Source organism: Bombus vosnesenskii, unplaced genomic scaffold, assembly GCF_011952255.1.
Source record: "Bombus vosnesenskii isolate JDL3184/JDL3185 unplaced genomic scaffold, Bvos_JDL3184-5_v1.1 scf7180000013265, whole genome shotgun sequence".
Lineage (NCBI taxonomy): Eukaryota > Metazoa > Arthropoda > Insecta > Hymenoptera > Apidae > Bombus > Bombus vosnesenskii.
In genome coordinates, this window is record NW_022882925.1 from 7,496,241 (window position 1) to 7,520,879 (window position 24,639).

The 24,639-nt window shown below is 30.4% G+C and overlaps 6 protein-coding genes across 8 annotated transcripts; 3 read left to right on the forward strand and 3 right to left on the reverse strand.

The window, feature by feature from the left end:
• Positions 1-638: 638 nt before the first annotated feature.
• LOC117243041 (cilia- and flagella-associated protein 52) lies at positions 639-6,657 on the forward strand. Its single transcript, XM_033510199.1, has 10 exons — positions 639-699; positions 1,087-1,286; positions 1,549-1,726; positions 2,280-2,529; positions 2,673-2,949; positions 3,270-3,442; positions 4,224-4,372; positions 4,754-4,899; positions 5,009-5,160; positions 6,087-6,657. The coding sequence occupies exons 1-10, from the start codon at positions 654-656 to the stop codon at positions 6,580-6,582; spliced, it is 2,067 nt and encodes a 688-aa protein (XP_033366090.1). The 5' UTR covers positions 639-653; the 3' UTR covers positions 6,583-6,657.
• Positions 6,658-7,020: 363 nt separating this feature from the next.
• Positions 7,021-8,389, reverse strand: LOC117243047 (autophagy protein 12-like). Its single transcript, XM_033510206.1, has 3 exons — positions 7,708-8,389; positions 7,464-7,600; positions 7,021-7,383 (listed from the first exon to the last, which is right to left on the reverse strand). The coding sequence occupies exons 1-3, from the start codon at positions 7,868-7,870 to the stop codon at positions 7,261-7,263; spliced, it is 423 nt and encodes a 140-aa protein (XP_033366097.1). The 5' UTR covers positions 7,871-8,389; the 3' UTR covers positions 7,021-7,260.
• A 268-nt stretch (positions 8,390-8,657) lies between these two features.
• On the forward strand, positions 8,658-11,126 carry LOC117243043 (26S proteasome non-ATPase regulatory subunit 12). Its single transcript, XM_033510203.1, has 8 exons — positions 8,658-8,926; positions 9,009-9,165; positions 9,257-9,493; positions 9,574-9,678; positions 9,755-9,936; positions 10,014-10,238; positions 10,339-10,495; positions 10,578-11,126. Exons 2-8 carry the CDS (start codon positions 9,043-9,045, stop codon positions 10,866-10,868), a joined length of 1,320 nt encoding a protein of 439 aa, XP_033366094.1. The 5' UTR covers positions 8,658-8,926; positions 9,009-9,042; the 3' UTR covers positions 10,869-11,126.
• A 531-nt stretch (positions 11,127-11,657) lies between these two features.
• On the reverse strand, positions 11,658-13,235 carry LOC117243044. The gene is made up of 3 exons (XM_033510204.1): positions 12,829-13,235; positions 12,079-12,238; positions 11,658-12,006 (listed from the first exon to the last, which is right to left on the reverse strand). The coding sequence occupies exons 1-3, from the start codon at positions 13,159-13,161 to the stop codon at positions 11,933-11,935; spliced, it is 567 nt and encodes a 188-aa protein (XP_033366095.1). The 5' UTR covers positions 13,162-13,235; the 3' UTR covers positions 11,658-11,932.
• A 284-nt stretch (positions 13,236-13,519) lies between these two features.
• LOC117243040 (isoleucine--tRNA ligase, mitochondrial) lies at positions 13,520-17,810 on the forward strand. Its single transcript, XM_033510198.1, has 15 exons — positions 13,520-13,877; positions 13,948-14,070; positions 14,142-14,292; positions 14,427-14,631; positions 14,710-15,014; positions 15,125-15,291; positions 15,402-15,638; positions 15,730-15,902; positions 15,995-16,133; positions 16,210-16,367; positions 16,438-16,581; positions 16,641-16,851; positions 16,929-17,181; positions 17,268-17,449; positions 17,561-17,810. Exons 1-15 carry the CDS (start codon positions 13,668-13,670, stop codon positions 17,792-17,794), a joined length of 2,892 nt encoding a protein of 963 aa, XP_033366089.1. The 5' UTR covers positions 13,520-13,667; the 3' UTR covers positions 17,795-17,810.
• Positions 17,811-18,014: 204 nt separating this feature from the next.
• On the reverse strand, positions 18,015-24,421 carry LOC117243039 (gamma-tubulin complex component 6). Of its 3 annotated transcripts, none has more exons than XM_033510196.1 (15): positions 23,663-24,421; positions 23,358-23,572; positions 23,037-23,272; positions 22,807-22,936; positions 22,365-22,685; positions 22,057-22,167; positions 21,798-21,968; positions 21,426-21,724; positions 21,048-21,267; positions 20,733-20,964; positions 20,444-20,648; positions 19,017-20,361; positions 18,686-18,895; positions 18,447-18,619; positions 18,015-18,368 (listed from the first exon to the last, which is right to left on the reverse strand). In XM_033510196.1, exons 1-15 carry the CDS (start codon positions 23,889-23,891, stop codon positions 18,044-18,046), a joined length of 4,422 nt encoding a protein of 1,473 aa, XP_033366087.1. In that variant the 5' UTR covers positions 23,892-24,421; the 3' UTR covers positions 18,015-18,043. The 3 variants fall into 3 exon arrangements, with proteins under 3 accessions (XP_033366087.1, XP_033366086.1, XP_033366085.1); XM_033510195.1 differs by having other exon boundaries at positions 20,444-20,645; positions 22,326-22,685; XM_033510194.1 differs by having other exon boundaries at positions 22,326-22,685; positions 23,663-24,420.
• Between the last annotated feature and the right edge of the window lie 218 nt (positions 24,422-24,639).

Genomic DNA, 24,639 nt, shown 5'->3' on the forward strand with positions numbered 1-24,639 from the left:
CAATAAAGGCAAAATACTATTTTACATATTATTCTAAAAGATAGTCTGATTATAATGGTCTGACTGACTGTAATAGTTTTTTATTAAATATATGTTTGCAGAGAATATGTACATTTTCAGATTTGTTTCAAATTTTGAACGATTAGTATATATTTCAAAACATCTGACGCAAAGTTCCGCAAGCCGTAAGATGTCACGTCTGTTCAGTAGTCCATCTGTGATTCTATTATCGATATTTTACCATGCTAGTTTTCGATATTACCAACTTTTGTTATTTTCATTAATAAGAATATCATCAAATTATAAAAAGTAATCATGAAGACAACAGCGGCGATGAAAAATCAAAAACTGAAAATTTTATTCACTACTTTTTAAACGTGTTTTTTCTTAAATTTCTATCTATCTTTTTTTTAATTTTACCTCTTACCTCTTACCTCTTACGTCTTATTTCTTTCACTATAAACTGTAATTATATGTATAGTACGTATTAGTTATGTTCATCGATAACTATTTCGATATTCGTTATTATTTACACCTGTTGTGATTGTCATGGCGACGCAATTCTTATGCTGTTAGGAAGAGTTCGTGTATTACAAGCTATCAGTTGATTATAATAAAAGTCGACTCGAGGTATTATAATATTATCTTTCATTATGTCCCTAAAAGAACTTGAAATATTCGGAATAATAGCATTTGACGGTTAGTAATTACAATCATTTCGCAATAATGAGAATTTATTGAATTTCCAATATAAAAAGAACTTTATCATAATCATATAGTATATATGTATGTACAGCATATGTGTAAACACACCCGCATACACTCATATACACAATATATGTAATAAAATTGACTGATCACATTTGTCACAGTGTCATGTAATCCAAAAACTTTATACATGTATATATGCATATAAAAGAAATAGGTATATGTATATGTTTTAAGCTTGCTTCTGCTATTTGCTATGATATTTTTGTGTCATTTATCGTGTATGAAGGTCTAGAGTTTGTGTTTGGTAATATATCAAGAATATTATTCTTTCATTTACCATAAAAATTACAGTCTGAATATCATGTTTATTTGTAGGTGTAATAAGAAACGGTTTACGATTACATCCTGATGGAGAACACCTTGTGTATCCAATGGGTAACAAAATTACTATCAAACATGTAAAAACGGGTGAACAATTCTTTCTTACTGGACATAAGAATTTCGTTTCCGCTTTATGTATTTCATCTTCAGGCGATCTGATAGCTTCCGGCCAAATAAACCATCATGGTTTTAAGGTAGATTCATTTAAACTGGATTGAATAGTTAATTTCCAGACTGCGGATATTTGTGTAAATTAGTATTTTTTTATATTTATATATTTCTTTAAATATAATAAATCTAGATAGAAATATATGTAATAGTTTATGTACTTTGCATATTATATATATGCATACTATTTTTACATCTTTATATTTTCCATAGAAGTATAAAAATTTACAATGTATCAATTTCATTAACTTCAAAATTAACTAAGAGAGATCGAATACTTTATTCAAGGCAATGGTTATAATATGGGATTATAGAAATCGTAAAATGAAATCTAACTATGAAATGCACAAAGTTAGAGTCGAAGACGTATGTTTTACGGAAAATGGACAGTATCTTATTAGTCTCGGAGGCAGAGATGATGGTCGTATCATAATATGGGATATTGAAAATGGAACTCCTCTTTGTGGTAGATATCTCCCTCTCTCCCTCTCTCTCTCTCTCTCTCTGTTTCTACATATGTATATATGTATTTTAACGCATCAAAGATTAAACAGCAAAGAAATAGATAAAAGTTATGTAAATACAACATTATCATAAAACGTAACTAAAGCACATATCTATATTACTTCCTCAAGGTAAAAAATACATTTGAATAATAGATACTTAGCAATAAGATACTACAAATATATTAGAATTACAGGTATAAAAGTTCATTACATAAATCAAAGCCACAAAAAATATTTTTACAATTATAAAAAAAAATCATTTTTATTACTGTGCTTAATAATACTCCAATTTCTTTAAGCTTCATAGCATAATAAATCTAGGTGAAGAAATAGTGATAAATAAAATATGAAGCAAATTTTGAAAAAATCTTTCATAACTGTAATCTTGCAAACAGAATTGAAGTATCTAAATTAACTGAAAAAAGCGTTAACGCACTTACGTCTTTAATGAGATAATTTATGTCCGTCAGTTTTGTGAGTGGTACTCATATTATACGGTTACACATTGTACAGGTACTTCTGCTGGAAACGAAACATGTGGAAATATTATAATAATTGCACGAGCTAACATTTGTAAAACAAGTTTTATCACTGGCGGCGACAGGAATCTTAAATTATGGCGTATCAACTCAAAGGATCAAAAGTTATATGGGACAGATATAAAAGTTGGAAAGATCAAACGTTCGATTAACTGCGCAGTTATAGATGAGAACGATGAAAATGTTTATTGCGGAACAACATCTGGCGATATCATAAAAGCAAGGTTACTCGTTTGATGATATCGATGATAATAATTTTAACCTTTTGCACCTGAGAGGCGTGTTAAGTTTTAACTAGAGAATGATTAATTGCCTTTCTTTACCTTTGCCCATAAAATAATTGAAAAGTTTTGTTTCTTTCGAATAGGCTAAACATAGAAGAATCCGAGGAAGGAACTAAATATCCCGTAATGATAGGATGTTACTCGAAGATACCAACGAACAAGGGAGCACGCATGAGGAACGCAAGTGGGCTTCACATAAAAGTATATCCAGGTGGTGTGAAAAACTTGTTGCTTTTAGAGAAAGACAAGTTAATCGTAGGTACTGGCGATGGAACAGTCGAATTAATTGAAATAAGGAAAGACTCAAAACTTAATGCAAATAAAACGAACAAGTCACTAACCATACCCGCTATAGTAGCAGTGAGTATACATAATTTCTCACAAACATGTATATTATATTTTCTTGTGTATATGTATGTACCATATGTAAAATAAAAATTTAAGGCTTTACAGCAATAAGGAGGCAACTTCAATATTTAAATTCTATTTATTGGTTATATTGGTTTCAATCATTCCACATCCGCTACCGCATGTATATTATTGTATCTTATTCTTAATGCATTTATTACCATTGTGTCTACGTCATATGCAATATCTAATACGAATTCTCTATATCAAGAAACCACAACAGAGCACAACAAATAACAATATTTAAAAAAATAATTTTCTTTGTTGCATAGTATCGCACAACGAATGTATGTGCCATGGTAACGTCCATGATCCGCTATCAAAATAATTTGGTATTAGTAGGAACCGCCTTATGTGAGATTTATGAGATCGAATTATCAAGCTTTCAGATGCGTTTAATCGTCACTTGTCACACCAGTTCGATATATGATTTAGCATTTCCAAGGTAAATCATTTGTTTCCACATTTAACAAACTACTTTTATTTGAGATACTTAAAACCGCAGGGATGTAACCGATACTTTCCTTATGTCGAGCAAATTATACTTAAAATTCAGAAATATTAAAAAGTTGCAGGTGAGGTGTCTATAAAAATTAAATCATATTCTTTGTTTGACATATACACAAATTTTTAATGAGTTTCATCTTTTAGTTTGAGTATAGAGATTTGGGGAAACAACTTACACCATTTTAATATCAACAACTTTTTCATAAGCAACGTTCTGAAAAAAAGTGACGTAAAATGCGAAGCAACATATTCTAAAACCGTGCTAATGCTAGAAAATGTATTTATTGCAGGTATAAATAACTGAGATAGTTTTAGATTTGCATTGGGCTTATCTTTACAACCTGTCATATTCGACAATGATCTATTACAGCAGAAGATAAACAATCTATAACATTTTACGAGCTAAAAATAAAGTCTAATAATGCACACACAACAACAGTGTCTTGTCACTAATAGTAGGTTGAATTTATACTACAGTTATATCGCAGAAAAATCGCTTGCATCCATTTGCCTTCAATTTACTTATATAGTTCCCTTAGTAGTTAATTTTTATAGCCTCTAAATGATACTTTTATACAACTTGAGATTATTTACATTATATGGACCTTATTTTTTAATGCCATAGTGAACCATCTCTTTGGTTTTAAATCATCTCATCTGTATTTTATAAAAAATACAAAGAGGAAATAAAGTGCATAAAAATCCTATTATTTTTGTAGCAATAGTTCAGAGATATTTGCAACCGCTAGTAAAAATGACATACGAATATGGAAGTTGGCCACCCAAAAAGAATTACTCCGAATCACCGTGTCAAATTTTACTTGTTCCAGTATATGTTTCAATAGTAATGGTGGTTCTATAATATCGGGTAAGTTAATAGCATACAGTGACGAACAAAAGTATTGACGCAGACAAACTCATTTCGTGAACTTGTACTCTAGGTGAATTTGTACAAAATACGATCCTTTACTCAACTTTTTTATAAAATATGAGAAGCAGCATAATTCTTATAAGGAATTAAAATTTTTGTTTCGGTTACGATTCGCTATATCGCTTTTTATTTATTTACAAAATATTGTTATTTATTTTTAAAACAGTTCTGGAACGACTGTTGTATCGATTAGGTAATTAAAATTCAGATTTCATAAGATTTCACAGGAAAATTCGATTTCTGCCAATATTTTTGTTCATTACTGTACGTTGCCACGTATCGTGCATAATTTAATTTGCGTTAATCTATTGGAGGAAGCTTGGAACGATGGCACGATAAGAGGATTTGCTTTGAATGGCGGAAAACTACTATTCGAAATTAATTGCGCTCACACAAAATCTGTGTCAACAATCACTATTACCAAAGATGACGATAAACTGATTAGCGGTGGTTGTGATGGACAGGTATACAAACTTTATACCCCCTTAAATTTTCGAATTAGAATGCCCATTGTTGTTCTTTGTTGGAGCAATGTTTCAATTTCGGTTTATTGAAACGCACACCTTCGTTTAGGTGCGAATATGGAATGCAAAATCTGAATTACGACATTTATTGCAAGTCCTAAAAGAACACAGAGGTCCAATAACGTCATTACACGTTTCACCTGATAACAAGAGTTTGATCAGTTCTAGCACAGATGGTACATGTATATTATGGGATTTAAGGTAATAATCCGGCAACCATAAAAATTATAAACCTAAACTATCATGCATATTTGGATACTTGGTACAATTTAATCAAAAGATTGTGAACTAATGTACAGAGTGTATAAAAAGTAAGTAAAAAAAGGTTCATGCAAAATTGACTGAGTATGATTGTCAAGGTCAAAGCCTTTTTTATTGTAGCACATTCTATTCGTCGCAAACAACAAAAATTTCAAAGGAACCATGGGTTGCAAATGACTTCTTCTCCCGGAAAAAAATGTTAAAGTTTTAAAATTCTTAAACCAACTTTATTCACAATCTGATTACATACTACAGTGATATACCACCAAAGCATAGCACCTACTGTTACACGTAGATGCTCTAGATTCACCATTATATATTCTATATCTTCCTTTATTTCTTTTTCTCTTACTGTCTATTTCAATAGCCCCGAACTTGCATTTCTATATCTCCGTCAGTTCCTCCCCACGATTATGTATTGATTCTGTATGACAAAAACCACATTGAATCGGATGTTGTAGTTGTTTACGTAAGTTGTAACGGACGTAATCCGTTAAAAGAAAAAGATCCGTTGCCGTCAAATCTTATGAACAAGGAGGCCGTATGTGAAGAACAGGTCTATGTCCTATCCGTCTTGTTCAAAAGATTTTGTTTAAAAATTGGTATACCGATCAGCTATGGTGAGGTGGAGTACCACTGTGTAACCAAAAAAATGTTGACCTTAAAAATCATGCTTAAGGTCAATTTTGCACGAACTTTTTTTACAAATCTTCGCCGATCCTGGAGTGTAGAATCACACTACAATAAATTTTACACTTTTTATACACCCTGTACACAAAAGACTTCAACATTAACAAAGAATTCAAATTATGATAACTCTTATAACTATTATTACAATACGCGATTTTACTCATTTTTTTCTGTAGAAATTTCACGAGGAAGTTCATGCTGAGTGGGAGCACAATGTATATGGCAACATGTTTTGTTCCTACCGGCGTTCAAATTTTAACATGTGGTACAGATCGCAAAATAGCTTATTGGGAAACATTGGATGGTTCATTGGTTCGGGAAATTGAAGGTTCGATGGCGGGGACCTTAAATACTATAAGTATTAGTCATGACGGACAATATTTTCTCACTGGATCAGAAGATTCTATTGTAAAACTATGGGAATATCGTACCGCTAGTACTATTCGTTTGGGTCTTGCACACGCTGCTGCCGTTACTCGTTGTGTCTTTGCTCCAAACAATAAATTTATTGTTACGGCAAGTGCAGACGGTGCTATAATGCTTTGGGAATACCCCTTTTCGGAATCATCGATTACACCGATTAAAGACGATACCAAACAACACACGCTAGAACCAACATCAGTACCTTGCCCATCGAAAACGGATGACATGTGTGAACCAAATTGTAAATAATACACTACATAAACTGCAATACACATTCACCAATTACTCGAATATCTCACAATAAATCAAAATTAATTGTCGATAGATTCGATGACTATGATTCCACACAGAAAGATTCACATAATCACGTAAAAGATTCGATTATATCTTATTTTTAAAGCGAAATATTTCACTTCTTTGTGTGAACAATATCATTGAATTGTTCTACACTACCATAAACCAAATCGTATTTCACATAAAACCTGTTAGTACAAAACGATTCAATGCATACAAATGATGATAGAGAGAAAGAACAATTTTTTTTATAAATGTTCTTTTTTAAGAATAAATCATCTATTCCTTAACTTATTTTTTTTAACTTATTTTATTATCCTTATTTTTTGTATAATTATTTTTCAACAAGAAAGAGGAAACAAAAAGGATTAGGAAGCAAATAACAAAAATAGATCATTTTCTATAATTATAGTAACAGTTATAATCAATATTTTACAGTATCTTCACCTTATTTTCTGATATTTCATGAAATCTGTTATATTATCCCATGATTAAATTTGAAATACTCATTGAATACTTATTAAATAGAGTTTATATATAATACCTAAGAAAGTAAATGATGATGAAAGTATTAAAATGATTGTAATACATTTATGTGATAATTCATAAAATTATTGTATTTCGAAACAACACTTAACCCCAAGCTTGGCTTTTACAATAGTGAAGTATTAATTTTCCATCTGCACCATAACAATCATACAAGTTTTTTACTACCTGATCTGGTGCAGGCGCAAATGTTTGATTTACATAAAGAAACTAGCAAAGGAAAAAATGTATTTATATATGTAAAAACATTACAAATTCTAGAATAGATATAACCCTTACTTAACACTTACCAATTTTTCATTCGAATCTAATTTAAGGTATCTTCTGATAAAATCGGAAATTCGACCAATGCAATAATCTTGACTGACAGACCATTTCTTTTGTTTCATTATCGGTGCGTTCCCAGTTGCTTTCAACAAAATATCAACTGAAAAATTGGTCAAATACAAATAAGACAATCATTTTGCACTGACTCTGAGCTTGTTAAGTTTAAATTTAATATTATATCTCCTCTGCAAATAGCAAGTCTTTTACTTTTTGCTCTATCTTTTGAAGCAACTTGAACTCCATTTCGTACTAATGGTGTTTCCGAAGGTATTGTTTCAAGACTAGCAGGTGTATCTTCATTTGTTAAAGTTTCTCCCATTTCCTCAGATTTTTCAGTTATAGTCACATCATTTCCTTCCTTCTCGGACATTATGTATGTTCGATTACAATTTTAAACGTTTGTCAAGAAAGAAAGATCGTGTCATTGGAACCTAACCAAACTATGCAAGATTGAAATAAAGTATAAAATTGCCATAAAAGATAAATTACATAAAGGCAATCTTCAATCGAGTAAAAAGTAAATGTCTTAACGTTATCTTAAATTATTTCAGTGAAATGAATAATTTTCATGCACAAAACATGTTTCACAGACTTAATAATTTTTATTGGATTTTATAAATATTCACTTTTGTATGTCACACAGGGACTCAGATCCATGATATATTAATTCTTTATCAAAATAAATATGTGTATAAGACAAATATATTAAGGCAAACGTATCGTTTCTTAGTATTGTCTTTTCTTAATAATTTCAGCAAATTAGAACACTAATATTTGCTAATATGCTGGTATCAAAAATTGAATGTTGTCATATTTGTACTGCATCTAGGGAAATTCGAATCTCATGATAAGTAATTGCGATTTACATTGATGTTAAGACAAGTGCGTGAAGCTTTAAAATAATCTTATGTTTTGGGGACGAATTCGAAACAAGAAATTATTTTATTTTCTAGTCCTAATAAAGTATAATATCAATACTAAACTACTCTTGCTATTATTTTATTTTTCCTATATAATTACTGTGGAAAAAAATATATTTTCACAGTAAATGAAAAGAGTGAATGACTTCCCATACACGTGGCGCCATAATTACTAGCAGTGTGAGATCATGATCTTAGACTAAAGCAGCAGTCCCCTATAGAAATATACCTATGAGTTCGAGTTCGTTTAAGTTTAACATTTGTTAGTGCTATTTTACAAATGGTGGATGACAATCAGTTTTGAGTCATGTGGGATAGGAGAAATATTAGATTTATGTGAATTATACATATAAAATTATATGTAAAGATACCCCTCTAGTATATTTGGATAAAGAGAGATAAATAAAAAGAAAATATATAAAACTTTAAATAAAGAGCGATTATTTGCTAAAATTAACCGTGTCGGTTTTGTTGGAATAGTTGGAGGAATTGATATTTCAATCAAGGTAAGATTAATATTTTTACATATCTAATATATTTATACTTCTAATGTTAAATTATTTAATTGATGATCCTCTTTGAATAAAGGTCGAGAGATTTGAATTGTAATAAAATTGTGAAAATGGAGGTGGATTATAGCAGCAACTGCGATATAAAAATACCAGAATGTAAAAAACTAGCACATGAAGGAAAGCTACATGATGCTTTGGATCAATTATTAGCATTAGAAAAATTAACACGAACAGTTAAGCTTTTAAAATATTACTATATGTAACTATATAATCATGTTTGATTATAGTATGCAAATAATGAAAATAATGCTGGGTATTTTTTAGAGTGCAGATATGACATCTACATCACGGATCCTTGTGGCTATTGTTCAAATTTGTTTAGAAGCAAAGAACTGGGCTGTTCTAAATGAACATATAGTGTTGTTGTCCAAAAGACGTTCTCAGTTAAAACGAGCTGTTACAAAAATGGTTCAGGAATGTTGCACCTACGTAGATAAAATGCCTGATAAAGAGACCAAAATAAAGTTAATAGAGACATTGCGCACTGTAACTGAAGGAAAGGTAAAGGATTTGAGCCCTGTGATTGTTTCAAGTTGTATTTTTAAACATTCTGAAAAATCAATATAATTCTGTTGTTGAAGATATACGTAGAAGTTGAAAGAGCAAGGCTTACCCATCGCTTGGCAAAAATCAAAGAAGAGGATGGAGATATCTCAGGTGCAGCAGCTGTTATGCTGGAATTACAGGTATGAATTTCTCAGAAACATATTAGGCAATTAAACATTGAAACATAATAATATCATACTATACCACCTGTTCTAGGTTGAAACATATGGTACCATGTCACGTTTGGAGAAAGCATCTCTTATCCTAGAGCAAATGCGATTATGTTTAGCAAAAAAAGATTTTATGCGTACACAAATAATAGCAAAGAAAATTAATGTTAAATTCTTTAGTGATGAAAATGATGAAGAAACTCAGACTCTCAAATTGAAATATTATGAGTAAGTATACTATTATTAAACTATCTAAACGAGTATGAAACTGAAACTTATTGCTTAAAAAATTTTGTTTATTTCAGTCTAATGATGGAATTGGCCCGGCATGAAGGCTGGCATTTAGAATTATGTAGACATAATCGAGCAGTGTTGGAAACTCCAGCTGTTAGAGATGATCCTGAAAAAAGACACGCCGCTCTTTCACGTGCTGTTCTTTATCTTGTACTTGCACCACATGAACCAGAACAAGCTGATTTGACCCATAGGCTGCTTAATGACAAGCTTCTAGATGAAATACCAACATACAAGTATTACTTGTTTACTTTTGACAAAAATATTTAAATATGTACATAGAACCTTCTATTTTCTATACTGACAGTCAGTTTTTATTTGCTTAATTTTTTTTAGAGAACTGTTACGTCTTTTTGTAAATCCAGAACTAATAAAATGGTCAGGACTGTGTGAAATTTATGAAAAAGACCTTAAAGCTACGGAAGTTTTTAGTACTTGGACTGAAGAAGGTCGTAAGCGATGGGCTGATCTCCGAAATCGCGTCGTTGAACATGTGAGTTTGAAACCTCAGAATCGTTTCATTTCATATTGACGTATTTGCATTGAATATCTATTCTATTTCCTTTAACGTTTAGAACATTAGGATTATGGCAAAATATTACACAAAAATTACACTAACTCGCATGGCAGAATTATTGGATTTACCAGTTGAAGAAACTGAGGCATGTCTATGCAGTTTAGTAGAAACTGGCGTGATAAATGCTCGTACAGATCGACCAGCCGGTGTAGTTCGTTTCACAGGAACCCAAGAACCAGCTGCTCTTTTGGATGCCTGGGCTGCATCTTTATCAAAATTAATGAGCCTTGTCAATCACACAACTCATCTTATTCACCAAGAAGAAATGTTGGCCGTAGCTCAATCCTGAAAGATGAATTTCTCCTTTCTCTTTCTCCCTTATTCTCTGCCTCTTTTTCTCTCCTCTCTTTACACTATACTCTCTTTTTCTTCAAATTTCTTCTTTACTAAATCCTTTATAAAAATTATTTGTACGAAACTATTACACATAAACAATTATACAGTTTGTATGTGCGACCTAAAGAAAGCATTTAACGAGCTCCTTTCGATCTGTTTTTAACGCGTGTACTAGATCGTAAAATAAACATTATGCGAAGTATAAAACATCTTTTTTTTATTCGCTTTTTCATTAAGTAATACATCGTAAATATACATTCAAATTGCTCTTACAAATTTTATTAACAGTAAAATTCAATATCTTCTTCTCGTTTTCATTATTTATTATAACCGTCCAATACACAAAAATACGCCAGTTTTTTCTGCGAGTATCAAGTTCAAATAAATAATTTGTAGGATAAAACAACTTCCCCAAATTGCGGCAATATTTTATTATTGTCCATTATAGGTTTCAATAATACTTATTGACCATGTTATTCGTCATATTTTTAACATTGTATGAATATGTTTTAACAAATAATATCTATCACGCTATTGTAACTTCTTCTCAATTTGTAAAATTCGTTATATTATACATAAAAGATAGTGTAAAAATTTATATATATATAATTTGTATTATGTTCACGAAAGATTTATACAGTAAAAAAAAAAAAACTTATATATAGTGATCTCATTGAATTAAATTTCTACATATAATAACTCGAATATTTCACTTATAGAAATATTCTCTTATCAATTGGACTATTGTGCGAATTGCATTTTATTCATCAAACAGTTATCCGACATTTTGCTGATACCGACATTCTGATAAAATAACAGACAATGAGTATCGAGTACACCCTTCTTTCCCCTTTAACCCTTAACGGGTAGAACGTGCGATAATATTTCTTTTGTAATAAAAAAAAGTACGTTCAATGTAATAAACGTATGTAATAAAAATGAACAATAGTTCATAATTCAAAAGTATAATTTACAGTTTTTGTTGCGACCGTCTTTCAATCGAAAAAAGATATCGTTTCAAGGTTTACACCTGACGTTTTGGTCAATAGCGATGCTATCGCAAGAAACACTTGCACTATTTGATTTGGTATCTAAAGTATAAAAGAAAGACAAACGCTATAGTGTTAATAATAAACTTTTATAAGAGAACGAAAGATTCTTACTGCTTTCGATAGTTTTGCGTACAAGCGCTACCGCCTCTGCATAAGAAGGCGGAGGTAATTCATTGCAAATTTCTTGAGCGATTGCTTCGTAAGAGGGTGGACCTGGAGTTTGTATGTCAATACGTTCGATACCCCGAGCACCGCTCAATTCCTGTAAATGCTATATTCAACGATTAAATCATTTTGAACTATTCACCAATAAATTTGTTTATTTTCATTGAATTTAATACATTTGAAGATAAAAATAATTTGGCAGGTAATGGAAGTATAGGTATCAATGAAGTTTAATTGAATGTATAAGTGTTATATATTTAAGTTTTATTCATTATATATCCGTAACGTATGTACATTATTTATTGAATAATTGAAATTAATATTTACATTTTCGTGTAAAGAAACCGTATCTAACGAAACTTCATTGGTGCCCATCTCCACTACTTATCCATTTATTTTTGTCACCGATTGTATATCTTAACTACATTTGTAATCCAAATGTATTTACTATTTTGTATGTACTTTAATATTCGGATGATCTTTATTTGATTACACATCGAAAATTGTGCAAAACGTGCAAACATACACAATATATACTTTTCGAGAATCGGTACTTTTCTAATAATTGCTTTATGACATAGCTAATAATATATAACGTATAATTTATGTGAATGTTATAAAAATCAAGGACGTATGAAATTAATTAATCAAAAACTATTCAAATATCAAAAAAATTGGAAAAGAACAGTTACTTACTCTGAACAATTGTCGTTGATGAAATATCATCTGTATAACGGACTTTCGTCGCAGGTAAAGCATACATTTGACAGCTACCATTAGTCCAGAACAAATAAATATTGGACCAATAAGCCACATGTGACCAAGTTTAAAAAATATGTGTCCGCCTACGATATCGTCCAAAGAAAAAATAGTAATAGCTGTCCCAATCATAAACAGAATAACGCTCAATGCAAGATAGCTATAGCTAGTACAGTCACATTTGCCAAAAGTGTTTGCCGATTCTTCATATCGTTCCTCAACACGATGTGCTCTATTCGATAAGAACGAACTTTCGAAAACCGTAGCCATATTCCATTAATAATAACCAAACGCAAGATTGAAATTGGATCGGCCGGGGACAAACCAAAACGAACTAACCTACCTATGTTACACTTAAATCCCTTGCGTTCTGCACTTGAAAATATTACTTTCTCTTTCGAAAATTTCTCCGAAACTTTACTTCTAGCGAATATTAAATTCTAATCACGTAGAAACAAAAATAATAAAATAAAAGTCATTTTAGTACTTAAGGGAAAATAATAGAGCAGGTATTAATCTTAATAACTGAGAATACATTCCGTTCCTTATGTATGTTGGCGATACCGGGTATGTAATAATAATAAGAATAATTAAATGGTATTCAGTTTAATATTACGTGTCTCGTCTATTTTTTACCAGAAAAATCATATCTTTACAATTAAAAATGTTTATAATAATATACATCGAAAGTTAGTGATCTGATTTGAATGTTCAAGAAAAGCAGTATTTATCTAACGAAATATATGATTGTATCTACAAAATAAAATTCAGTAGATATGTACAGATTACTTATTAACCGAACATTAGTTACAAATCAAGTTCTAAGAAAAACAAGTGACGAAGTAGCCGGTAGTGTTAAGAAAAATACCAAAATTACATCAAAAGGACAACAAAAATATACAGAAACTGTTCTGCTTCCACGAACCGAATTTCCTGTACAACTTAATGGGAAAGCACGAATAGAGGCAGATAAACGCTTAACTGAAGTAAGTCATTATATTCTTAAGTATTCTATTGTTTATTTAAATATTTATTCTTCTAATTATATCATTATAGAAGTGTGGTTTTTCTGAATTGTACGAGTGGCAAAAGAAAAATCTTTCAGGGCCAGATTTTGTTTTACACGATGGGCCTCCTTATGCAAATGGAATTCCTCATATGGGACATGTTATCAATAAGGTTTTGAATTTTTGCAATAATTCCTTTTCTAGATTATGCATTTCTCTAGCTGTTTTAATGGATTCTTACAGATTTTGAAGGATGTAACATTAAGACATAAGATTATGAATGGAAATCGAATTCATTATGTACCCGGTTGGGATTGTCATGGATTACCAATTGAGTTAAAGGCTATTAAAGGTTATGAAAGTGAAAATGATCCTTTAGAGATTAGGAAAAAAGGTATAATTTATAGGTTTTTAGATCATAAATTTCTTTCATTATTAGTTCATATGATATGGTATATAATCAATATTTAATATTAAATCTTTCTATTTATTGTATTATTACTTTTTTCTTTTTTTATGTACATTCAGCCCGTAATTATGCTGAAGAAGCTATTGCTAGACAGAAACAAGCTTTCCAGTCATGGGGTGTGACAGCCAATTGGAGTGAATCTGAATGTTATTTTACCAGTCACTCATCATATATGAAAAATGAACTTCATCAATTTATAAAATTGTATGAGAAAGATATTATATTTAGAGATTTCATGCCAGTTTATTGGTCTCCTTCTTCAAGGTAAAATATTCAAGACGAAATAACTTAATTTCAGTTTTTTAGAAGTTTACAATTTTATCTTTATATCTTATATTATAGAACAGCATTAGCTGAATCTGAATTAGAATACAATCAACAGCATCAAAGTAAAGCTGTGACTGTTCGTCTACGCATTAATGATATTCCAGAAAGGTTAAAATCATTTAAAAATCATGCTGTATATGCATTAATATGGACCACTACATCATGGAGTTTAGTGGCTAACCAAGCTATATCTTTCTCTTCAGATGCTACATATTGTCTTGCTGAAGATGATAAAAAAGACTTATATATTGTTGCTAAAGAACTATTAGGAGCTACTGAATCAAAGATTGGTCCTTTGAAACCAATAGTATCCTTTGAAGGTAAATTCGAAAAGTTAATTAGTATTTTTTAAATATTACTTGTCATTTTTTTATTTCAAATTTAACATAGATGAGTTAGGGAGATAAGTAGATAATATATGTTTTATTAGGCAAAGAATTGGAGGGCAGCACGTACTTTCATCCTTTCACTGAACAAAAATGCCCTTTATTAGCTGCAAGTCACGTTACGACAAATGAGGGAACAGGTTTAGTTCATATTGCTCCTGCACATGGTCCAGAAGATTTTCTAGTTGCACTCAAAAATAAAATTCCCATTGTAAGCTAATTTTTTCTTGTTTGTAACGAATAATATTGGTACAATATCAATGTTAGATATTATTCTAAATATAATATCAATATTTAATAATGCCATGGGGTATGCTATAGTTATCCATGGTAGACTCTAAAGGTCTGTACACTGAAGAGGCTGGGCTAGAATTTTATGGATTAGAAGTATTAACAGAGGGAGTTGATAAAGTGATGAATCTCCTGGCTCGAGATATATTGCATGTGGAAACATTAACACACAGTTATCCGTATGATTGGCGAACAAAACAACCAGTTCTTATTCGTGCTAGTCATCAATGGTTCATTAATATAAATACTATCAGGGAAAAACTTATTGTAAGTCAGCATTTTGCGACATTTTTCTATGATAAATTATCAAAAAATTTCGCTAAAACAAGGGGTATGTTTCCTTTATTATTTTCATAAGGAGAACTTTGGGAATGTGAATGTATATCCTAAATGTAATCGTACATCTTTTATGAATGCTTTACTTGCTGGAATAAGGAATCGACCGTATTGGTGTATTTCGCGACAACGTTCTTGGGGAACACCCATACCTGTAATATATAGCAAAACAACAGGCTTAGCATTTACGAATAAGTAAGTACGTATATATATATATAGTTATTTATAGTATACTGGCTTTACAGTATACACTTTTACTTATTGTTCTTTATATTTTTCCATTTTAGAGAATTAGTTGAACGTTTATGCGATTCGATAGATCGATATGGTCCTGATTGCTGGTGGGAATATTCTGTAAGAGATTTAATAGGATTAGACATAATTAAAAAATTGAATATTGATCCGAACGATATAGTAAAAGGAAATGTAAATTTCATTAAATTTTCAAGATTGAAGAAAGTAAAGTTTCAATATATCATTCATTAACATAAATCCTTCTTAGGATATCATGGACATTTGGTTCGATAGCGGAATTTCATGGTCAATGGTTTTACCAGACAAAAAAGCAAATCTTTATTTAGAAGGATATGATCAATTCAATGGTTGGTTCCAATCATCCCTAATAACATCTGTAGCTTTACAGGGATGTCCACCTTATAGGTAAATAAAACGAATATAAAATGTTTAAAAAATGGCTGTATCAATGTAAACGCATTTTTTTATTGTTTAGTGATTTATTTGTACATGGATTTGCAGTCGATGAAAAAGGCTTAAAAATGTCAAAATCAATAGGAAATGTAATAAATCCAGAAGAAATTTTGTTAGGTGGATCTAATTTGAAGAAAAATCCAGCGTACGGTGTCGATGTTTTAAGGTATTAAAATTTAATTTTATAGTATAATGGTAACGTATTAATAATTTCATTTCATCTAGATGGTGGGTAGCTAATCACAGTTCCCAACATAAACAAGTGCCGGTTTCAAAAAATTTACTCGATGAATGTAAAACATGCGTTAACAAACTTCGTTTAATACTACGCTTCCTTCTGGGTACTTTACATCATCATCCGGGTATAAATTGCAAACCTGAATATCGAATTATTGATAAATACATGTTGTACTTATTATATTCGTATAATAAACAGGTAATTTGATCTTATTCTTCAATTAGGAAATTAAACATATTACTGTATTATTATATTACAAACTAATATGTCATTAGATGCAGCAACATTATAACAACTATGAGTATCATCATGCGGGTAAAACGACTATGCATTTTATAACAAATGATGTATCAGGTCTTTACTGTACTATAATAAAAGATAGACTTTATTGTGACGAGGTAACATCTTCGATGCGCACTGCAGCTGTGCAAGTTATAAAAGAAATTCTGAATGTTCTTATCAGATCCATTGCACCAATTCTACCTCATCTAGCAGAAGAAGCATGGCTATATCATCCCGAAAATATCAGTATGTTATAGTCCTTTTCTATGAGAAATATGAGATTTCAAGACACTTTTTTATTAATTAAACTTAATCTTAATTATAATGTACAGCATCGATACCATTGCACTGTACGCAATATAAAATATCAGAGTCATGGAATGATTCAAAAATCGCACAATACATAGATGCGGCAATTCGATTGAGAAATAATGTTTTAAAAGTCGCTGATAAAACTACATGGAAATTATATGGCGTTATAGAAGCTACAAAAGATGATTTTGTTTTGCTTTCTGTGAGTATTATTTATACAAAAGAAACTAAAGTTATGTTTTGTATATTATTGAGTGAACACTCGATATTATATAAATGTGTGCACTGACTTATACTTTCTCTATTTACGTAGCTTCTTCACGACCAGCAAAAACCATCAATGTCTGAATTATGTGAAATATTACAACTGTCGTCGGTTACATTAATTGAAAATCATACTATCAATGAAACACAAATCCAACTATATGACATCCAGGAGAAGTTGTGCGAACGTTGTAGGAGATATCCTGAAAGTCAGGAAGATGATCTATGTCCACGTTGTGTTAATGTACTTACTAAAAATAAACCATTGATTGCGGCTGTGTAATAATTTTTATCGAAAATGCTGTTTCATATAATTTATCCTTACTCTTTCCAATTCTGATAACAAAAGCAATCATTAATCTCTTATGAATATATTTCAAAAACTTATGAAAAATCTTTTGTTTGTTGTTAATTATTTGTATGTACAATAACTTTGAGAAGAACAAAAAATGTAAAGATTACAGCAGTGAGGATATTAACATAGTAAATTCTTAAATTTGAAATGAAAGGAAAGAAGCTGTATAGTATTATATTAAGGCTCTGCAGAGCCTACAGTGTTACGACAACTTTTAGCGGTTAAATCATACAATGGATTTATATTAAGAGCATTTAGGAAATGCATTAAATGCGGTTGGTATCCGCTAGTGGCTAACTTAAACGCAACGTGCGACATATATGCTCGTAACTCAAAGAATGCTTGATACATTTGTTCCAGTTTTTTAAAATTAGGATGTACGTATCCTGTAGATTTCATTACCCAGTTTTGAGATCTTATTCTGTTATGAAATTTCAAAATGACTTTAAATATATTGGTTAAACATACGCGTACTTTTTCTCCACGACTATTCAGCATACATCTGGAAAGAATAATCATTAAAAATAATTAATACATTTTACATTCGTATATATTTTTCGCTTTAATTCAGAGAAAATACCTTGATAATATGCGTTTTATATAGTTTACATGTGCCATATAAATTTGATCTACAGTTAAAGAATGTTCCAGATCTTTTTCAAATTCAGCCCAACTTGCGTGTAACACGCTACACGTTAGATAATTATGCAACGCATTCATAAATTGTGTCATTGAATGCCTATATAACTGCAGCTAAAACAAATTAAGATTAATAATTGCATTAGAACTTCTAAAAAAAATCATAAGATGTGATGATACCTTATGATACTGTTCTGATGTAATTGCTTTTCGTTCTCTTTTCATAATATTAAAGTCCTCTTGCAACACCCATGAAACTCGACCGCTTGTTATTAGAAATTTAAATACTTTACTGTATTGTTGCATGACTGTCTCATCAAGTATAATATTAAGTGGCCAATTTATCTTATAGTTGAGAGTAAGACAATCCAATGCAGCTGGATCTGATATCTGTAAAGATTTCATCATAAGTAAGATGTATTGATTTCGTTGAAGAAAATGAAACTTTGCGATATATATCCAAAAAGTATAATTTTATAACAAGAAGGACAGAGTAAGATAAAAAATTTACGTGTAATTGAGCTGGTGTGTCCGTTGCTGAGAGATTGAGAAGTTCCGAATTAATATAAACATTGTTAAACGAATTAACGAGTGCTCGTTCTAGAAGATTAGTCAAAGTAGCGGAATTAAATAGTTCGATAGGTATTGAGATTTCATATAAACGAGAATACAAGGAATCTGTTAAGCTCTTTGCAAATTCCCCATTTAGCAAAAAGAAATAACTACGTAAACTATGCAAATGTGAGAGCAAGTTGTTTTCTTCCAAAAAGTATTTGATAATAGCATTGTTAACGAGACGGCTCTGTACGTTGAGAGGAATACGAATCGACTTTTCTAAATAGGCCTGAAGAGAAATATGATCAATTATCTCGACATCGGTAATACTCAAAGGAGCTACTGACGATGCATTATTAGTTTTTTCATCACGAGCCAATTCAAATAAATCAGAAAATGTTGAATCTCCTTTCATGGCAAGAGATGATTTCGTAATTAACTGAGTCGAACTCGATGATATTATTGTAGATGAAATTTCCGAAGGAGATGGGTCTTCTAAATTATATGTTGAAATGGGGCTCTGTACTGATGAAGTAGTAAAATTATCCGTTGTACATGACATCGGTGTTTCTAAGTCATTTTCTTTATTTGTGATGGCTATAATTTGAGAGCAACGAGTACCCGTTTCATTTGTTTCATGCGTAACAGAGGTAAATTCGATTTGACGTATATCAAGTTCGTTGTTATTTGGCGTCATATTATAATCTAATGGTCGCATGCATACGCCGTCAATTTGAGATTCTGTAATATTATCGATTTTCATAACGTTTAAAAGAGTGGGTCTTTCTGTTACTGATGACTGTGTGCGATGAACTAATAGGCATTCTAAAATCTCATTCATTTGCTTATTTGTTGTATTTTTATTTGACGAAACTTTTGAGGTCGGATTCGTATTTAGTCTTTCTAGATGTTCGAAATTATGAAATTCGTGTTTCTCATTATTGTTGGTTATTATTCTCTTATGTGCATAATTTTCAAGTGAAGAACTTTGCCTTGAATCTTGATTAATTTGAGTAGACGGTATTGACATTACATTTGATGTTTGATAAGATGTATTCGTATAATTCTTATTTTCATCTTCAAGTGAGATTGGAGTTTCAATTAAAAAAAAATCTGAAGTTATTGCACAATTATGTCCTTCAGTTTTTTTTAAAAACTCGTTCCTTGATTCTTGGTTTGCTCTACTTAATGTATCCACTCTTTCATTATACAATTTCATTCTTTTCTTCCGCCATTGTGAACGAATACATCGTTTATTAATATCATTAGCTAAACCTTCATAATAATTCCAAACAATTGTCCTGTAAGTGTTTAAAGTTATAATGTTATACTTTTAATTTGATTTGAATATTAATAATATAGCAAATTATTAATTTTTAATACCGTTCTAAGGATTTTGATCTTTCCTTCATTCTACTTTCTTCTTTATCTTGTTCGATTTCTAATTGTATCTTGTTTGATAACTCAATTTCTTCAGCCTTATTTGATTGTAAGTTATTTGTAAGTACTTGTTCTTGTGGACTTGTTAAAATATTTTGTTTCACTCGTGTTACTGTTGTTACTGTGTCTCCTGGTTCTTCCTTGTCTTCTAATAATTTTGTGACAACTAACGTTCATAGCAACAATGCGTCTACTTATAGATAAATTTAGTTACTAATAAAAGTACACTTACCACGAAGTTTCAATAATGTATCACGTTCTGAAAGTATAGTTATTTTTGACATTTCTTTTTCTAACTGCTTCTGGTTTAAGATAGCTGTGGAAAGAGAAAGTATCGAACCAAGTGCAGCTTGACCTTTCTTTTCATATTCTCGATATCTTGATGACTGCTCGTGTAACGACATTATGCTTAAGCAAACTTTTATTTCTGGTTGCTCAGTTACACAGACACGGCATACTGGATTCTAAATTCTCATGATACAGAGATCAGTACAATACGCTGTCTGTAGTAGAGTTAACTACAATATGATATATCAAGTATGCTTACTTTGGAGTCGCAAGTTCTTAGAAGTCTTACTGTTTTGCCACATTGAAGTATTGATTCAGCTAGATCATTCAGAAAACCTGGCACCTCATCATTGCAAATGCTAAAACTTTTCGTCCAAAATTTATGACTTCTATTACGTAAATATTGTGGACGCGTTTTTATCATAAATTCTCCATATATATCGTCGCATATACCTTCAAATATCCATTTCTGTAAAAATCTGTTGCAATCAATTTAATTATACTATCCAACATTCCATGTTCGCAAGTAAACGGATTACATAATGAAGTAAAATATACAGATAAATGGTAATAAAGACGATAGAAAAACACCTGGTGTCGCGGATACACCATTTTTATTACATTCTATAATACGTACCGAAAATAAACTTCACAGCAAGATTTTAATAATGAATAAAATACCAAAGCAATTTTGGCATCTGTCACTTTAATTGCTTCATTATAAATTCTAGTAAGAATGCTACTTCCTTCTCGGGACATGTACTGATTTTCTTTGTAAGGTTCACAAACTTTAGCAACTTTAGTGATTAATTTAGCTACAGAACGTACTTTTTGAAATATTTTTAATACTCCCTCTGATTCTTTTTCATGTGTAAAAATTCTTATTAGTGCTGCTTGATAGTAAAGCAATAATTCTTTGATATTTGTACATAGAGCCTATAAAATAATAATAGTATAAATGTAACAGTCTATTTGTTTTTTAAATTTTGTATCCAATTTTGTTACAAACCTTAAATATTAGTCCTTCTTGTGGTAATTTGTTACCTTGTGATTTGTGCGTAATTAGATTCCACAAGAATTTAAAACAATTACCCCAATTAATAGCTTCCTGACAAATCTTCTTTATTGATTCTGGACTTATACCATATACACTAATGTTTCTTCGTAAGATAAATCCTGTCTAAAAAATTGTTTATAAATAATTTAAAAAACGAATTTTTTTAAAAGATTTTTTGTTGCTTCACATTAAAATTAATAAAAACACATACAGCACATCTATACTCAAAGGAATTTGATTCTATTCCCAGCAACATTGATTTTACATCACATATAAATTCTTTGGTTGACACTTGTTCCAAAAGAAGCGAAGAATTCATTAACTACAAGAAAAAACAAGAAATACATGATTAGTAACAAAATGCTTAAATATATATTTTACTTAAGAAATAATTATTGAAGATAAAATGAATATTTGGATTTATATACTGAAAATAATTTATATTACATTCAATGTGTATGTTTTATAACATTTACTTACTTCTTCCGAGATTATAAATAAATCATTCATTTGCTTAACTTTTTCTAGATGTATTGCTGCAATTGGAGTATCTGTTATAAACATCAATTCTTTAATAGATTGTATCTCTCCAAAGCATTCCCATGTTTGATGATTTACGGTTGGTAGAGTATTAGTAACACTGATTTGATCCCATATATGACTCCAAACGTTCATAGTATTATTTGATTCATTGCTAACACTTTGATCTAAAACTTTCCATGTATCTATAATACTTCCGTTTTCATCTGTATTTGTCTGCATAAAAGGGAGATACAAATAATTTGTTGTGTCTCCTTTTTCCAAAGAAAAGCTGCATATATTTTCGCACTTGCTTCCAATCTACAAAATAAATCATCCGAAGAAAAATTTTAAACAGATTCATCATTTATCTAAAAATTCATATTTAACTTAAATTGTTGCATAACATATATTTAATACAAAGTTTAAATCTATATCTTACCATATTATTTTGTAAAATATGTATATTAAGCTCTGAATTTATTGTATACTGTTGGTTTGGGTATAAAAGCATATGTGATGATATTTTATCAAATATATGATTGGACATAAAATCACATGTAGTAGACATGCTGAAAAAAAAAACACACACACACACACATATATATATATATATATATATACAACAAGACTACTTGAAAATAAGGATAAAATATTATTTATATAATTTACTCAATGGATTCAACCCCAACTATGGCTTTGGACTTTATTGAATTATCCAAAAAATTGAATTCATTCATAATATTTGTAGGTGCAATTCTTTTAACTGGATATCTTTCGAGTGTTGCTTCAAATTTATCCGATGATATGAAACATTCCATTGGGTATATTTGGAATGGCGGTATTTTATTATTATTGTATGTGATTTCAGGAAAAGCAGGATTTGCTTTGTCGAAATAAAATATATTCTACAGATTGTAATAAAATGCATTAATACATTTATGAAATTCTAAAAATCCATCTTCTTTTCAAATACAAAAGCTTAAATCCTACCGTTAATGGCTCAGGATTAATGTTACAATTTTTTAATTGCATTAGTAGCTGCAAAATAGAAAATACTGGTAGTTCACCACATGGAAATTCTTCAAGATTTTCCAACAAATGTTCTAACATCCTAGCATTGTATGAATGGTTTAATTTCAATTTCAATGCAAAAGCATGCTTTTGTAGTTCTAAAAGTGGATCTATTTTTTGAAGTGCTTCATAATCTGTGGATATGAATGAGATTAAAGAAAGGCTGAATTGAAAGTTAAATAAATATATGAAACACATCTAGCATAATCAGGTATTAACATCACCTTGGCTAGGGATCAAACGATCACATTTTTTCAGTAATATTTCAAAAGCTTTGATTCGAAGGTGTTTAATTATTTTGATATCATGATCATAAGTAAACTGTACATTTCGGTGGGAGGATCGATATGCCTGTAATATGTTCCTACTCAATTGAGTTACGAGACCATAAACATCGTCGTTATAACGGTCACTGATTTTGTCATTGGCACAAACGTATTCTTGAACGTTCATGACTGCACGTCCAAATTGTATAACACAGACAAATAATTGTATCACTGTTGGTTAACAAACAGAATCGTTTGATATAATACAACGATAATACTCATTCATAGTTTTTCACATATGTTGTGTTTTTTGCTTGTTCATTCTTAGTTATTGTTATACAAGTACAAATAAGCACATAAGGATACGTTGTATTTGACATATTTTCCAATATATGCGCATTAGCTAAATTCAAATTAACATCAAAACGTCATTTGTATCATAATTGATGTTTTGACCCTACTATAACAATGTTTGTAGATGTTACTAACTTCTATCAAAGTAAATCGACAAATTCGAATTATACGTCATTAACCTCAACAACCATATTAAAGGCTGCTTTATTTGATATCCTAACGTTACTTCATTTTCAAATCGAAGAATACAACGCGCGTTATATCACGTGGTATTTAGTCCCTATCTTTCGAATTGAGAATAAGCAGAAAATACAATATTTTTAGAAGAAAAGTTACGCTTATATTTAGTTTGAATAGATTTTACGATGTGAACCAGTAGAAAAGAACTAGAAAAAAATACGAGAAGTTAAATAAAAAGAACATAGAGGAAATATAATAAACAAATATGTATCAATTAATTTCTAGGAAATGTAGAAAAATTTTTATTTTTAATACTAAATATCGTTTTACGGATCAATCAGAAAAAAACAATAGTGTGATATCAGCTATATATATAAGTTGATTGTACAAATTTCGTTTCG

Excerpts from the sequence above, each read along its gene's own strand:
- LOC117243041 (XM_033510199.1), top strand. The coding sequence starts at position 654 with ATGTCCCTAAAAGAACTTGAAATATTCGGAATAATAGCATTTGACG. Across the intron at positions 2,950-3,269 it reads CCATACCCGCTATAGTAGCA|TATCGCACAACGAATGTATG; the intron begins GTGAGTATACAT and ends TTTGTTGCATAG. Across the intron at positions 4,900-5,008 it reads GCGGTGGTTGTGATGGACAG|GTGCGAATATGGAATGCAAA; the intron begins GTATACAAACTT and ends ACCTTCGTTTAG.
- LOC117243047 (XM_033510206.1), bottom strand. The coding sequence starts at position 7,870 with ATGTCCGAGAAGGAAGGAAATGATGTGACTATAACTGAAAAATCTGAG. Across the intron at positions 7,601-7,707 it reads TTCAAAAGATAGAGCAAAAA|TTGATATTTTGTTGAAAGCA; the intron begins GTAAAAGACTTG and ends CCAATTTTTCAG. Across the intron at positions 7,384-7,463 it reads TAGATTCGAATGAAAAATTG|TTTCTTTATGTAAATCAAAC; the intron begins GTAAGTGTTAAG and ends TTCCTTTGCTAG.
- LOC117243043 (XM_033510203.1), top strand. The coding sequence starts at position 9,043 with ATGGAGGTGGATTATAGCAGCAACTGCGATATAAAAATACCAGAATGT. Across the intron at positions 9,937-10,013 it reads CTCAAATTGAAATATTATGA|TCTAATGATGGAATTGGCCC; the intron begins GTAAGTATACTA and ends TGTTTATTTCAG. Across the intron at positions 10,239-10,338 it reads GATGAAATACCAACATACAA|AGAACTGTTACGTCTTTTTG; the intron begins GTATTACTTGTT and ends AATTTTTTTTAG.
- LOC117243044 (XM_033510204.1), bottom strand. The coding sequence starts at position 13,161 with ATGGCTACGGTTTTCGAAAGTTCGTTCTTATCGAATAGAGCACATCGT. Across the intron at positions 12,239-12,828 it reads ATCAACGACAATTGTTCAGA|CATTTACAGGAATTGAGCGG; the intron begins GTAAGTAACTGT and ends CGTTGAATATAG. Across the intron at positions 12,007-12,078 it reads ACGCAAAACTATCGAAAGCA|ATACCAAATCAAATAGTGCA; the intron begins GTAAGAATCTTT and ends TTTATACTTTAG.
- LOC117243040 (XM_033510198.1), top strand. The coding sequence starts at position 13,668 with ATGTACAGATTACTTATTAACCGAACATTAGTTACAAATCAAGTTCTA. Across the intron at positions 13,878-13,947 it reads CAGATAAACGCTTAACTGAA|AAGTGTGGTTTTTCTGAATT; the intron begins GTAAGTCATTAT and ends ATATCATTATAG. Across the intron at positions 15,639-15,729 it reads CTATCAGGGAAAAACTTATT|GAGAACTTTGGGAATGTGAA; the intron begins GTAAGTCAGCAT and ends TATTTTCATAAG.
- LOC117243039 (XM_033510194.1), bottom strand. The coding sequence starts at position 23,891 with ATGAACGTTCAAGAATACGTTTGTGCCAATGACAAAATCAGTGACCGT. Across the intron at positions 23,573-23,662 it reads TCGTTTGATCCCTAGCCAAG|ATTATGAAGCACTTCAAAAA; the intron begins GTGATGTTAATA and ends TCATATCCACAG. Across the intron at positions 21,268-21,425 it reads TGCTGTGAAGTTTATTTTCG|ATTTTTACAGAAATGGATAT; the intron begins GTACGTATTATA and ends TGATTGCAACAG.